At 30.8% G+C, this 14,848-nt stretch overlaps 6 protein-coding genes across 13 annotated transcripts in view; 3 read left to right on the plus strand and 3 right to left on the minus strand.

Moving 5' to 3' along the window:
- Positions 1-6,132, plus strand: part of SLO2 (slowpoke 2) — a 73,641-nt gene extending 67,509 nt beyond the window's left edge. For 4 of the 7 annotated variants that reach the window (XM_070638268.1, XM_070638265.1, XM_070638266.1 and 1 more), the window contains 5 exons: positions 2,337-2,542; positions 2,606-2,894; positions 2,957-3,145; positions 3,390-3,619; positions 3,712-6,132. In XM_070638268.1, the coding sequence (XP_070494369.1) occupies positions 2,337-2,542; positions 2,606-2,894; positions 2,957-3,145; positions 3,390-3,596 (891 nt within the window). In that variant the 3' untranslated portion in view covers positions 3,597-3,619; positions 3,712-6,132. Of the gene's footprint in view, positions 1-292; positions 434-2,336; positions 2,543-2,605; positions 2,895-2,956; positions 3,146-3,389; positions 3,620-3,711 lie in introns of all 7 variants that reach the window. The other 3 variants (XM_070638262.1, XM_070638263.1, XM_070638267.1) reach the window with 1 other exon arrangement.
- A 168-nt stretch (positions 6,133-6,300) lies between these two features.
- On the plus strand, positions 6,301-8,578 carry LOC139088927 (CWF19-like protein 1 homolog). The gene is made up of 4 exons (XM_070638288.1): positions 6,301-6,410; positions 6,479-6,556; positions 6,723-6,859; positions 6,923-8,578. The coding sequence occupies exons 3-4, from the start codon at positions 6,840-6,842 to the stop codon at positions 8,496-8,498; spliced, it is 1,596 nt and encodes a 531-aa protein (XP_070494389.1). The 5' UTR covers positions 6,301-6,410; positions 6,479-6,556; positions 6,723-6,839; the 3' UTR covers positions 8,499-8,578.
- LOC139088928 (nucleoside diphosphate kinase A-like) lies at positions 8,549-9,490 on the minus strand. Its single transcript, XM_070638290.1, has 4 exons — positions 9,217-9,490; positions 9,065-9,149; positions 8,804-8,997; positions 8,549-8,737 (listed from the first exon to the last, which is right to left on the minus strand). The coding sequence occupies exons 1-4, from the start codon at positions 9,454-9,456 to the stop codon at positions 8,687-8,689; spliced, it is 570 nt and encodes a 189-aa protein (XP_070494391.1). The 5' UTR covers positions 9,457-9,490; the 3' UTR covers positions 8,549-8,686.
- Positions 9,491-9,858: 368 nt separating this feature from the next.
- Positions 9,859-11,075, minus strand: LOC139088956 (nucleoside diphosphate kinase-like). Of its 2 annotated transcripts, none has more exons than XM_070638319.1 (4): positions 10,945-11,075; positions 10,635-10,791; positions 10,127-10,405; positions 9,859-10,063 (listed from the first exon to the last, which is right to left on the minus strand). In XM_070638319.1, exons 2-4 carry the CDS (start codon positions 10,758-10,760, stop codon positions 10,010-10,012), a joined length of 459 nt encoding a protein of 152 aa, XP_070494420.1. In that variant the 5' UTR covers positions 10,761-10,791; positions 10,945-11,075; the 3' UTR covers positions 9,859-10,009. The 2 variants fall into 2 exon arrangements, with proteins under 2 accessions (XP_070494420.1, XP_070494421.1); XM_070638320.1 differs by having other exon boundaries at positions 10,635-10,865; positions 10,945-11,050.
- Positions 11,076-11,622: 547 nt separating this feature from the next.
- On the plus strand, positions 11,623-14,226 carry mr (anaphase promoting complex subunit morula). Its single transcript, XM_070638317.1, has 2 exons — positions 11,623-11,742; positions 11,823-14,226. Exons 1-2 carry the CDS (start codon positions 11,689-11,691, stop codon positions 14,106-14,108), a joined length of 2,340 nt encoding a protein of 779 aa, XP_070494418.1. The 5' UTR covers positions 11,623-11,688; the 3' UTR covers positions 14,109-14,226.
- On the minus strand, positions 14,127-14,767 carry Chrac-14 (DNA polymerase epsilon subunit 3 Chrac-14). The gene is made up of 2 exons (XM_070638321.1): positions 14,537-14,767; positions 14,127-14,475 (listed from the first exon to the last, which is right to left on the minus strand). The coding sequence occupies exons 1-2, from the start codon at positions 14,688-14,690 to the stop codon at positions 14,237-14,239; spliced, it is 393 nt and encodes a 130-aa protein (XP_070494422.1). The 5' UTR covers positions 14,691-14,767; the 3' UTR covers positions 14,127-14,236.
- Between the last annotated feature and the right edge of the window lie 81 nt (positions 14,768-14,848).

Genomic DNA, 14,848 nt, shown 5'->3' on the forward strand with positions numbered 1-14,848 from the left:
CATCACTTCTTGCAAGCGTCCTTTCCGATAATATTTAATTTAGTTCCTTTTTTAATTTCACAAAAATACAACAAAAATTCAAAATTTCTCTCACACCAAATTTTCCTTTAAAATTTCCTCTGAACCTTAATAATTGTTTTTTAAAAATAAAATAACAAAAAAATAATTTGACACAAAAAAAAGAATTGAAAAAAATTCAAAAGTTGAAACAAATTGAACAAAATTTTTCTTTATTAATCGTTCGCCTCATTCATAATCGCATGCCAAAAAAAATAAATCATAAAATAATTAGTATGATGTGGAATGTACGACAAGCGGAAAGTCTAAAGGAACAGTGGAATCGAATTTAAAACCTTCTGTTACTTATCGTCCACAACAAATGAAAAAATCTACATCTTGTTTGGGTGGATGCTCTGATAGACGAGGATCAGCTGTGAGTAGATTTGATTTAATAAGGGACACAAAACAATGTAAAGATGTATTTTTTTATACCTGCATATTAGTTTTCTTATTTTACCTCGATTTCCTCTTAAAAGCTCACATCCATTCTGTAAAAAATCCTTTTTACAATGCTTCCTTCTCTTGTCGTATCCATTTGAATTTTTCCTTCTTATTTTATCTCCTCTTATACGATTTTTTGTTTTTACTTTTGTTTTGTATTACAATAAATTTTGTGTTTGATACTAAAAATCTCATTCAGTGGTAAGTACCAAGTTGTTTTCATGCTTCCTTCATCTTATACTCTTATTCCTCTTTCCGCTACTTCAAATTTTTTTTTCTTACATTACTTCTTTCCTTTTGTGTACATTTTATACACATCTGATTTAAGAAAAATAATGTCTGAAAATTCCGGAAAAAATTAAAATTTCAACGCATCAGAGATTGGGAAGTTGAAGGTTGAATAGAGCTTAAAGATATGCTTTTAACGGATGAAAGGGTTTATTAAATTTATGTTGTTCTTAGGATAAAACGTGAGTGCTTTAAAATGTATCGAAATATACTTGATGTGGGTTAATAAATTGATTAGAAGTTTGAAATCTTTTGACAGATTATTAGTGTGGAATTGACAACTATTAAGGCTACTCAACATCCGAAGCTAAATATTCAATTGTCAAATTATAATTCGGTTAATATTAATTTATCAATTTGATTAAAAATTGGGCATAAATCTACTGAAACCCCATCATCTCAACTCCATTCAAAGAATGCTTCCATTTTTCGTTGCGAGTCAAAAAATATAAAGCAGGAAAAAAAATCAAATCTCCCTTAAATGCCCTTAAACTGATTACGTATTTTTATTCTCTAATAAATTCAATTTAAAATTATTATCATAATCCTGAGGATTTTAGTAATCTTTCAAACCAATTTATTTGGGCAACAAGATGCCCCATAAAATCTTTCGTATACCTTAGATTAACGATCAAAGTGATTGGTTTGTGACTAGGGCTTTAATGAAATTCAAAGCCAATTCACCTAAGAAATCTAAGATAAAGTTTAAGATTTATGTGCCATGATTTTAATACAGCATGAAATTTTTAACATGTAATATTTCAAGCACCTTTCAAAGTAGCTTGATTAAAGTAAGCATAGCAAGAAATTTATTTTTATGTCAAGAATAATTTTCGTTACATTTTCCCACTTCCATTTGAAACTAGAATTGAATAATTCAGTTCGAGATTTACCTTCTTTCTCAATTTCTGATGATGTTTTTTTTTTATTTTCGAAAACTTTATTGATTTTCCGTTTCTCAGTATTCCCCCATGGTTTTGACACTATTTCAATTAGCTTGCATAATTGGCATTTTGATAAAATACAAAATAAATAACTGCATAGTAAAGCGGAAGGATTGTGAACGCTCAATTTAATTTTTACTAACTTTTTCATTCCGATCATTTATTTTCTATAGTTGAATGCAATTTTAATATCTATATTAGCATTTTAGAAGCGTAGAGCTTCATACCATTTTTCTATTGAATGCTTTTCACATGTTAGCTTTACTTTTTCTAATCTTTTTTTACTTATGTCATGTTAAACTTAACGAATTGGTCGATGAAAAAAAAGAATAGTATTTCTAAAACATTGGGCTGATAAAAATTCATACACTGAAAAACGACAGCATTATGATTTATCTTATATTTTTCGTTTTGTGTACTTTATGATTTATTCATCGCCTTAAATTTTCATTTTTTTCTGTTTTGTGCATAGCTTCCTGATAAAGAATATAACAAAAATCTCGTCCTTATGAATAAAAATAATTGTCAATTCCATGAATGCCCAAGTTTTTCAGCACAAATCAATTTTTTTTCTTGTCTCATTTCCTTTTGTAAAATCTTTAGTACTCGATAAATATGGTTGATGAGGCACGTGATAATCACGCTCAACAAATTGAGAGGGCCGAGATAGGAAATTTAGTCAGAAGTCGTATGGAATCACTTAATCTTCCGAGTAATGATTATGACGAAGTCAGCGAGAAACGAAACCATTTGTCCTATGTTATCATAAATCCATCATGTGATTTGAAACTTGAAGAAGGCGACGTCATGTAAGTAACTTTTTCATAATAATTTTATTGGTCTTTTAACTCGATCATTTTTCATCGTTAAAGATACATTGTAAGACCATCACCATTCTCAGCACAAAAGACGTTCGAGAGGCACAACTCTAGGAGGAAATCCAATATATCATTCTGTTCCAACATAAACTTGGCAGCTGCATCAGGAGGCGGTCAGGCATCACGGAGAGGTTCGGGAATAGCAATGAATACACAAATTCCAAGTGGTTATCATAGTCCGCGTGCTCCTCCACTTGTAAACCAACAAAAATCAAATTCACTTTCACTTCCAGACAGTCCATCAACCGCGGGTCAGGCGAGAGGGAGAAGCAATTCCCTGAGGGTTAGTGACAATTCACAAAAGTGCTGAATTAATTAATTAATGTTAATTAATTTTGTTTTCAGATTGACAATGACATTCTACTTAGGCGGTCGAATTCATTAAGGCAGGGTCTACCGAATATTGGAATGAATACAGGCAGGAGAAAGTCATCTCTTGAGGAAATTGGAATCAGCCACTTTACAACTTTAATGCAAGCCAGTAATCACTCGAATCCTATTAAATTCTCCCTTAATGGAAGTATTGGATTAGAGGTGGGTTTATGATGAATTTTTTATGAGTAATTTTACAATCCATAAAGGGTTTGATGAATGTTTCACCATAAAAAAAGTGATTAACAGCTATGTCAAAGAAGTTAGTGCTGTTTCTAAAATAAGTCGTTTACATTAGGGAAAATTTTTACGACCATTGTTCATTTAATCTTTAATAACTGTGCCAAAATTAGCATAGTCATAATAATGTAGAGCTTAAATTAAAAATTTATGATGTCTCTTTTAGGTAACGCCACCAGAAGAGCCAACGCCAATGATTGGACTTCCATGTAGTGGTGGTGGAATTAATCCTTCAGCATTAGGAAGCTCATCAATGGGACTCAATCAACAATCAGACACTCCAATGCACACCTCAATACAAATAAATTCTCCAGAATCACAGCAACAGCAAATTCCACAATCCTCACATCACCTCCAAGGAACAATTGTATGATATAATCTTATGTGGGGACGTAGGTATGAATGTAAATTTTATGATAATAATCATGAAATGTCAATGATATTAATATGCATGAATCTTTATAAACATTAATTGTTTAACCTTTCAGACGATCCTCAATTAGATCAAACAAATGGATTTAATAGTCACCACACCATCGCCATTTGTTTAGTCATGATTATGTGTAGTTACGACACCAAACATTTTTTTAAAAAAAAAGAAGTTATATTTGTGTTTATCATACCTTTTTTATTTGAGTTCATAGTTTTCATCAACTAAGTAACAATCATCCATCATCAGTGAGAAATGAAAAAAAAAAGTTTATAAACAAACAGTGGTCCAACATTTAAACAATCTCACACAACATAAAGTTAGTCCTCAAACGCCACAATCCACAAACAAATACACACATACTTAATAGAACAAACGACAGACACTAGAACAAAATTTGTGGAAAATTTCTTTTGATAACGAATTATCAACATCATTAATGAGTGCTTGTGATCCAGTTAGACGAAAGAAAAAATATGTCCATTAAATTTGGAAATCCTTAATTAATAGAAAGTAAATTTTGATGCTCCTACTTACAATAATGAAATTATATAATATTTAAGCAAGGACCGTAGAAAATCACAAAACTAATATTTGTGTGTAAATAATCTAGTAAAAAAGAAAAAAGATTAAACATTTTGTAAATATTACACAACTCTAGTCTTATTAAAGATTATTATGAAAAAAAGGTTTCTAGTTAAAAATTATGAAAACTATTATTACCGTTTACTTTTTCTTGTGCTCGAAGTATTTAAAATTCTCTTATCTCCTCTCGTTTTTCCGTTTCCTTAAAATGATTGCTGTCTCATTTAATGAGCATGTCACACTTAGACTGGTTTCTCAAAAGATTCTTCAGAGAATGCTTAGCATTGGATTTTTATAAAATTGAACTATTTCAGTATTTGAGTTCAAAATCATAAATGGGTTCCTTAAACAACCACATGGATGAAATAAGAAGTCCATTTCTTGTCGACTTTTTTGTAATATTTCATTGATGATCATATAATTTTTGTGTCAGAAGGTTCTTTCAGTGGTATAGACCGTAAAATTTGAATTATTCAAGAAAGCTAAGCTCTTTTTCTGAAGAATGCATATGAAGAATCAACCACACCCATCGTCAGGAATATATCTCTTTAAAATTCCTTAGAGTCGTTCACTAAAGACGTTTATTGAAGAAAATGGAGTTTTGACCTTAATCAGTCATTTTCAAAAAATGGAAATTATCACTAAGAATTAAGTTTTAGACATAAACATCATTTTTGAACGATTTTCCTTAGCTAAAATTTTTGAAATTTTATTAAATTGCAAAAGAAGCTTAAAATCTTTTGTATGACCCACAAAGAATGTTTTGCCACCACCATAGCTTTATGAATAGTCTGAATGAGTAGTTATTTTTTAAAAAAAGATTTTTAAATAAAAACCTAATTTTTTGATGTCAAAAATTCTAATCTTGTTGACCTATCCAACAGCTTTACTTGTTAAATAATACTACTAATAAATTATTAATTTAATAAAACACTTTAAGACAAAGGAAAGATGAAACTCTAATTAGCAACATATTAAAATATAATAATTAATTAATTTAACTTAGTCAATGTTGAATGAAAAATTTTATATTTCTAAAAAAAATGGAAAAAGATAAAAAATTGAGATTATTTTTAATTAAACAAAAATTCTAGAGATTTGTTAGGCGCAAAATGATTAAAAAAAGATTTCATTCAAAAAAAAAAAGAAAAAAAATCTACAAGAGAATTTTAAAGTATAGTGAATTTAATAAAAGAAAACACAAAATGTATGAAAGTTGAAAAACGCTTTGGTAAAAAACTTCGCTTTATACTCAGTTGTACGGCAACTGAAACTCAAAAAAAAAATTACACACATATATGAAATTTTTGTAAATAATTAAATACACACAAAAAATGAAAATGAATTTCTTTCTCTCTTTTTTAAATTTTTAATTATTCATAGCGTCAGTCATTAAGATATTTAATCATCAACAGCCCATGAAAATGATAAGAAAATCCATAAATGTATATCATAAATGGTAGGAAAAGGCCTTTTTCAATCTCATCATTTACTTTGACGTCTCATTAGTCGTTTGTACAAAAAAAAGCACCAATAATAATGGAAAAAACATCATCTTTCGGAAATACATCTTTTATAATATTATAATATAGAAAGGCCTTAACATTAAAATGAATTAAAATTAATATTGACAACAAGAAATAATAAAAAAAAATTAAAATTTTCTTTTCTCTTAAAAATTTTTAACCCATTAATTTCTCACGAAGCACACACACATTTATTACAATCCAGGTAATATTTAATTACTTACTTTTTAATAAATTTAAAAGACGGTCGAATCAAAAAGAGAATTGGAATCAATTAAAATTAATAAAAAAAAATAGAGAATACGAATTAGAAGAGATTAACAAAATTGGATTATATATCTGTTAGATGTTTTTAAAAAAAATTAAAAATCGGAAATCAAATAAAAATTATTGAAATTCTTTTAAAAAAGTAATCAAACACGTGTCTTTTAAATTTATCAACGTATTTTTTGTCCTGAAAGCTTTTTTGTGCAATAGGAGCTTTTTTGAGCTTTTTTAAAATGTTGCTTAGTTTTGAGCAACAAAACAAAACTGAGCATTTATTTATACGTTTGGTATTAATTTCACCGTAAAACGTATTATTTTGTGAAATTAATTAAATTTAGCCTGGCTTAAAATAAGAATTTATCAAATTTTGATAAATCAGGTAATGATTTATAGATTTCAATTAACTAGAGTTTGGAATCCTTATTAAAAATCAATTTATTAATTTAGAAAACAAATCGGCATTACACAAAAAGATCCAGAGAAAAATTTTTTGCTGTTTACTTGTCACTGGAAGTCATTAATAGCGTAAGATTTAATCTAATTTGTTATTTAAACTGTAATAATTCATATAATCATAAAGTTATAGGAATAATAGTTTTGAAACTTAAATTTGCTTGATTCCCTGAAGTTTCCAAGTTAAATTTTTGTTTACATTTTTCCTGAATAGTTTCTAACAAAATCTCAATTACAGGATATAGGAAATAAGACCAGTAGCAACATAACATTGTATCTAAAAAGAATAAAGCATCTTAAGATAAAGTAAATCGCTACAACGTTTCAAGAAATCAGCTAGCATAATTAATTAATAATGACAGAAAAACTCAAAATGTAAGTATAATACAATTTTATAAGGAACAATAACAATAATATTCAATAATATCTCTATTTTAGACTAGTTTGTGGCGACGTTGAGTCTAACTTTGATGCGATTTTTGATAAAGTCAGAAATTTGAACAAAAAAACACCTTTCGCATTTCTTTTATGCGTCGGTAATTTCTTCTCAGACGATGGAAATTATGAAGCGATAAATAAGTACAAGTTAGGAACAAAAACTATACCGATTCCTACATACATCCTTGGTCCTAATTCAAAAGCACAAGAAGATATTTATAATAAATTAAATATCAACGAAACAAACAATGAAGTCTGTCCAAATCTTAACTATCTTGGAAGGAAAGGAGTTTATACACTGAGTTCAAAGTTTACATTGGCATATTTATCAGGAAAGCAAGCTCAGGAAGGTGAAAACAAGGAACCATGGCAGTTTGATAAGAAAGATGTTCTGTCAGTAAGAAATGGAGCACTGAAGAATTTCAGCAATATTGACGATTATCGAGGCATTGATTTTCTTTTAACGTCACAATGGTCTGCTGGAATCAATGAAAGTGAAGAGAAAGATACTTCAAAGCTCATATCATTTTTATCTCTAAATGTTAAGCCACGATATCATTTTTGTGCCTTAAACGATACACATTTCGAGAAGTTGCCATTTAGACTGCCTGCAGCTAACATAAGAAGTATTGAGCCGGTTTCAAGATTTATTTCTCTAGCCAAAGTCAATAATCCAGCGAAGAGTAAATTTTTATACGCAATGAATATTCAGCCGCTGTCAGAAATGAGACTTACAGAGTTAATGATGAAATCAACAGACGAAATTGAATGTCCTTATATTTCCATGGACTTTTCAACAGTTTTTAATGAGGAGAAAGAGGCATCAAATGCACAGTTCTTCTGGGGAAATCCAAACGATAATAATGATCAAAATAGAAGGCGAAATCGAAATGATCAGCATCAAAATAAGAGATTCAAGCCAATGATAGATCAGGATAAATGTTGGTTTTGTCTACAAAGTCCAGATGTTGATAAGCACTTAATCATATCCATTGGTGAACATTTCTACCTTGCTCTTGCCAAAAGTCCTGTAAATGATTATCATGTATTAATTATTCCCATCTCACACATCCAGGCAGTCTCTCATCTTACAGATGAACTCTTTCGAGAACTGGAAATATTTAAAAAGTCAATCAAAAAATTTTATGAGAGCTTGAACATGGTTCCTGTATTTTTCGAACGAAATTATATGACTTCACATTCAATTGTCAATGCAGTTCCAATATCTCATGATTTAGAATGGCAAATTCCTGAAACGTTAAAGGACAAAGCTGAAGAATTTTCATTATCATTTGAGACAATCCCAAAAATAGAATCACCAAAGGATTTACCAGAGAAAGGAGCTTATTTCATCGTTGAATTTGGTCAAGAAACTCAAATTACACGCTCAATGAAGCACTTCCCAATCAATTTTGGAAGAGATTTGGTTTGTGCAGAACCATTATTAAATTGCGAGGAGAAAGTCGACTGGAAGAATTGCAAATTACCTGTGAACATTGAAGAAGACTTGGTCAGAAAATTTAAAGAAGCCTATAAGCCATTCGACTTTAATGACAATGAAGATGACAGTGATTAAATGTAATTAAACTGACAAGTTTTGTTTGATGAACAAATTGTGTGAATAAATGTAAAGCAAGTTTATCTCGCTAAATCCAAGGATTTGTTTTATTTTTGTATACATATGACTAAGACCTAACTTGACTTGTACAAAAGTAAGTCTTTACAGAGTTGATCAGAATTTGTTGCTAATAATACGACATATTTTTAGTCTACCCATTCTTGTAGAGCTGGTTCCCAACTGACTAATTCGGACGGCTGCAAAAAAATATCCATAATTGTTGCAGATTCATGATTTTGAAATAATTAACTATGATCACTTACTTTAAACCAAATTCCAATTTCCCTTTGTGCCTCATTAACTGAATGAGCACCATGAACCACGGTTAAGCCCTGAGATAAGCAAAAATCACCACGAATAGTTCCAATAGGGGATTCTGATGGATTTGTTTTGCCTATTATGTCACGTCCAAACTTAACTGCATTATAGCCTTCCCACACCATTGGAATCACAGGTCCTTAAATTATATGTGAACAGATTAAAATTTGAACTTAATCAGAACAATACAATATCGAATGTTCTACCTGAAGTAATGTAATCAATCAAACCAGAATAGAATGGCTCATTTTTTAAATGCTTATAATGGTCTGCAACAGCCTGTCGTTGTGCCTACATATTAAATTTATTGATTACACAAAGTTTTGATGCATGCGTATTTTTGCGTGATCATACTTACCATAATGAGTTTCATTCCAATTAACTTAAGACCTTTTCTTTCAAATCTTTTAATAATTTCATGCACAAGACCTCGGTGAACTCCATCCGGCTTGACCATGATATATGTTCTTTCCTGTTCATACAATGTTTGATTGCTCGAGTGACTGAATTCAATACACAACACTATGAACAGGGCAAAAACTTGAAAGCGAACCATCTTGATGGAAGTAACATTAAACACTGAGACATGATGAAACATATCTCGCTTAATATACTAATGCGGAAGTGCGAAAAAAAGCTTCGAATATGTGAATAGAAATATATAGCAACATATGAGTTAATACTCTTTTACTTTATAGCAGGGACTGAGTATCGAAGAGTTCCAGTTAGGGTTTTCAACACCTGTACACCTGAAAATTTCAAAACTGAAATTATTGGATATGAACTTCGGCAGATTTTAAACTCCCATTCTTGCAAACCCCTAGATCCAAATATCAATAGGTAAATCTTTATATGTAGTTGCTTTTACATTAAATTTCCCATGATTATAATAAAACTGTATACACGCTAAAACAGCTTATACAACTGTTTGTTATTTGTCATTGACTGTCTTGATAATAATTGTTAGACTTAAAATAAAAATAAAGCAAGGCACGAGACATTACGATTAAAGAAAATTGTTTTTTTATTCAACTTTCCATGTAGCTTAGTAAATAGGATTGTTTTTTCAGAAATCAACTTGAGTGAACTGGAATAAATGTAAAATATACGCGTGGAAGGATGTAACTCCTCTTAAATGCATGATTGATAATTTATTCATAAACCCAGTCAACTGATGCTGGTTTCCAGCTAACCAATTCATTGTCCTATAAATGATAATTAAAGATCTTAATTAGATAATTGACAAGCTATAATGATATTTAACTTACATTGAACCACAAAGCAATTTCCTTATTTGCGCTTTCAACAGAGTCTGATCCATGGATGATGTTACGTCCAACTTGAACGCATAAATCACCACGGATTGTGCCTGGTGCTGAATCGGCTGGATTTGTTGCTCCCAACATTACACGGCCGGTCTTAACAGCATTCAAACCTTCCCAAACCATTGGAACGACTGGACCTGATGACATGTAGCTGACTAAACCTGGGAAGAATGGACGTGAGCTCAAATCTGCATAGTGCTTTTCCAAGAGTTCCTTTGAAGCCTATAAATTATGAAAAATAAAATAATTTCATTACAACTGGATCTTTTTATAAATTACAAATGCGTCATAAAATATTGTAAATTTTTGTTCGGGAAGTTTTTATTTGATAACACTAATGATCCAATAAAAGGTAATACTGCTCAATGTCATCAATTAATGTATACTTTATGCAATAAGTCGATGTCAAGGATATTTTAAGGTTATGAAAATTGCGAAAAATGACACTTACCCACATAAATTTCATTGCGACGAGCTTGAATCCCTTAGCTTCGAATCTCTTGATGATTTCTCCAACAATTCCACGATGCACGGCATCTGGTTTGCACATAATAAATGTTCTTTCGGAATTAGCCATGTTATTTTCACTGTGATTTGAATGATTCAGACTAAAGCACAGAAATATAAATAAAATGTATAGTTGATTTTGCAACAGCTTGCGTGGATTAGAAAAGCAATCAAACTGAAATTTCATTTAATTATAATTCAAACTAAATCCAAAAATCTATAATAATTCTAATTAATTACAACAATCTACTTACACCGTCTTATGTGGCAGAAATCTCCCAGAAAAGTGATCAGACGAGAAATTATTAGCACAGTTTTTGAAAAGTTGGAGTCGTTTTTTGGCACTTTGCACTTTTACATGCTAACCCTTTAGCCGGACCGATTTGCTATGCTATCTTTGTTATAACTTCCTAATTATTACTCTCCTAAATAGTTGAAAAAGCGTAACAATATGACAGCATACTATAATTATTCACTTTTTTGTTACTTAAATTCTGATTAAATGCGCTGAAGTCATTCGATAATTCGTGAGGACTTTAGTATTTTTATTGCGCAAAAAACGAGCTCAACTCGGATATCAAAAAGCTTTCGTTGTTCAAATTTTTCAAACTCTGCTTGGAGCTTTTATAAAATTTAAATTTCATTTTACAAGTTTGACAATATTTAATTTAAAGTGATTGAGAATTTGCCAAATAATGTTAAAAGACTCTTCTGTAGATTTACCCATTTTTCGACGAATTTGCTACCGGCTTATTAGACATTATCACGCAATGTTCCCCAATTTTGAAAGAAATTTTATTTAATATTACAAATAACATTGACATAATATTTAAAACTTCAATGTCTACATGATTATGATGATTGATGAGATACTCGATTGAATTTTGACATTTTTTGAGCTTTTTGTTCTTAACGGTTTTTTTTAAATTTAATTTAAATTTGTTTGTTTTGAAAAAAATTGCTGCAGATTTTTTTCTTAATTTAGTTATTTCTCAAGAATGGACGATATTTGGGAAAGATTGAAAGAGTTGTTTCCAATACTTAGTAATTCGGTAAGTGATTTAAAATAAATTTAATCATAATTATCATAATTAATACATATTTACTTGATTTTCATTAAAAAATATTCTAGTGGGATGAATCGGAAGTGACAAAAGATAATATCGACCTTGTTTATAAGGATTTAGTGTCATCACGTATCCTGGAAGAAATGTCTGATCTGGTTTTAATAGAAATAGAGAATAAGCTTGAAACGCAAGTAGTTCCCGAGTTTTGGAAACCTTTTGACACGAATTTAGATGCACAATCTGATGACCAAGCTAGAGAACGATGCGAATTTCAATTGTTTCGGACCACAGTATTGCGGTTGTATAAAAAGTATCAAATAATTTGTCGAATGATCGAACGACTCAAATATCTTTATGAAAAATCCGGAGCAAGCTTCCGTTATAGTTTTGATGAAATTTTCAAGTCTATTTTGGTTTCACAACTTCCAAGCAATTTCACCAGACTTGTGTATTCATTTTATCACATATCCTTTCGAGTATTTATCAATACAAAAGCCGATGAGGACGATGATGAAGATATGGATCAATTAGGAGATCGCGATGACTGCGATGGATGTGAAATGCCTACATCAAGATGTCAATGCCAAGAATTAGTTAATGCATTTGGAGAAATTAATTTGTGTCTCACAAGAATGGACTTGCTAAATCGAATTGCTGGATATACACTAACTAATCTTATTCAGGATGAAATTTTTGAACATATACAAAAGACATGCAGAGGCATATTTGATACACAGCATCTTAAGAATATAGAGAAATGGCTCGATACCATAGTGCTTGAATGGCTTACAAGAATTTTTAATAATGGTTCAGCAAAACTGGATCCAGCAAACACACAAATTCGTGAATCGATCTCTTGCTTCCAAATGAAATTACAGTACTTTTTATATGAGAAATATGCCAAAACTATTATAGACCAGTTTTTTAACATAATTATTGAATTTCCTGATTCTCAGCCAGCTATTGATGATCTTAAGTTGTGCATGGAAAGATTAGATTTAAGAGCACATTTAGTTGAAGTTCTTAAAAACTCACTAGAAACAAGATTATTACATCAAGGTGTTGAAACAAGTGACATAATAACTGGATATGTAGCAACTATTAAAACTATGAGACATCTTGAAAAAAGTGGAATTCTCTTGCAAACTGTAACCGAACCTGTAAAAGAGTATTTAAGAAAATGTCGACAGGATACAGTAAGATGTGTAGTAACAAGTTTAATTGAAGAGACTCCATCAGATCTTTCAGAGGAACTTGCAAGAAGTGAGGCAATCAAGGCTGAAGAAAATGAACGGAATCAAGATGAAATGAATAATTGGCAAGATTGGACACCAGATCCAGTTGATGCTCTAGATAGCGATAAGAATTCAGCTCAAAGCCGTAGATCGGACATTATTTCAATGATTGTTGACATTTATGGCAGCAAGGAATTATTCGTTAATGAATACCGAAATCTGCTTGCTGAACGTCTTCTTACACAACTTGATTTTAACCCAGAAAAGGAAATCAGAAATTTGGAACTACTGAAACTGAGATTTGGTGAAATTTTATTACATAGTTGTGAAGTGATGTTAAAGGACATAAGTGATTCCAAACGTATTAATTCTCATATATTAGAATGTGGCACTTTCACATCAGAAGCAACACCAAATGATCCAGCAGTGTCTGCTTTAATTGTATCCTCACAATTTTGGCCAATGTTCAAGAAAGAATCAATGGAATTCCCAGAAGAGATTAATAAAATGTTTGAGAGATATAAGAAATCATATGAAGAATATAAAGGAAATCGAACGCTATGTTGGACACCACTAAATGGCAAGGTCAACATAGAGATTGAGATAAATGACAAGAAATTAGATATGACAGTTACGCCTGCTCAAGCCACAATTATTATGCATTTCCAAAATCAAAAGGAATGGCAATTAGATCAATTAAGTACAGTTATCAATATGCCAACTTCAACATTAAGAAGACGTATTGGATTTTGGCAGCTGCAAGGCTTAATAAGAGAAGCTAAAGAAAATACATTTGTTTTATGTGACGAGAATCATGATCAAGCAGGAGAGATTCAAACAGAAGCCAATGTTGTTTTAGACGAAGAGGAAACGATGGTATCTGCTAATGACCAAAGAGAGGAAGAACTTCAAGTATTTTGGTCGTATATTCTCGGTATGCTTACAAATCTCGATTCAATGAGTCTCGAAAGAATTCATCAAATGCTCAAAATGTTTGCATCACAAGGTCCTGGATTTGAATTCTCTCAAGAAGAACTGAAAAATTTCCTGCAAAGAAAAGTACGAGAACACAAACTTATCTACGCTTATGGAGTGTATCAACTTCCCAAAAACTAATTATTTAAGATCCTAATATTAATGGCTTATGATGAGAATGTTTATTTCTTTAAAAAAGCGTGTAATGAGAACAATTAATATAAATTGGATGAATTAATTAATACCTAATAAAACTTGATTTAAATAACTTAATCATCATCATCAATTAATTCCACATCATCTTCATCGTCAGCCTTTTCAGTTGTTTTACTTACAGAAGAGTCGTTGAGCTTCTTTTCCTTCTTATTTTTCATGATATTTCGATAATTCTCAAGACTCTTCTCGAGTTCCGGAACAAATGATTCAAATTCGATTTCTTTTAAAGCAGCCAAAACATGATTAGCGCTAATTGTTTTCTGATTGGCACTACTGGTGATATCAGTTGCAGCTGGAAAATGTACAAAATCGTTAAACTTTAAGCTTGAAAATGATGCGTTTCAAAAACTTACCTGAAGTCAAGAAAAGAATGAAAACGCTTGCACTTCTTGCTATTGCGAGCTTAGCTTCTTGTTTTGCGATAGCATTTGGAGGAAGTGCATCCTTAATTATGCGTTGTACAACAGTTAAAGGCAATTGAAGGTCTGTAATTTTTTCATCTGACATTTTCACGGTTCTTTTTTTTGTACGTCTATTGGATTGTTTACTATTAAAGTTTTAGCGCTTAATATTCACACCGTATTCACCGTATTGCTTAGTTTCGATTGGAAACCAGTTTTTTTAAAATAATCCAAGAAGGCTATGCAAAATGGCAAATGTTCGAT

Source organism: Chironomus tepperi, unplaced genomic scaffold (genome assembly GCF_022539635.2).
Source record: "Chironomus tepperi strain 1889 unplaced genomic scaffold, CSIRO-AGI_Ctep_v1 contig_172, whole genome shotgun sequence".
Lineage (NCBI taxonomy): Eukaryota > Metazoa > Arthropoda > Insecta > Diptera > Chironomidae > Chironomus > Chironomus tepperi.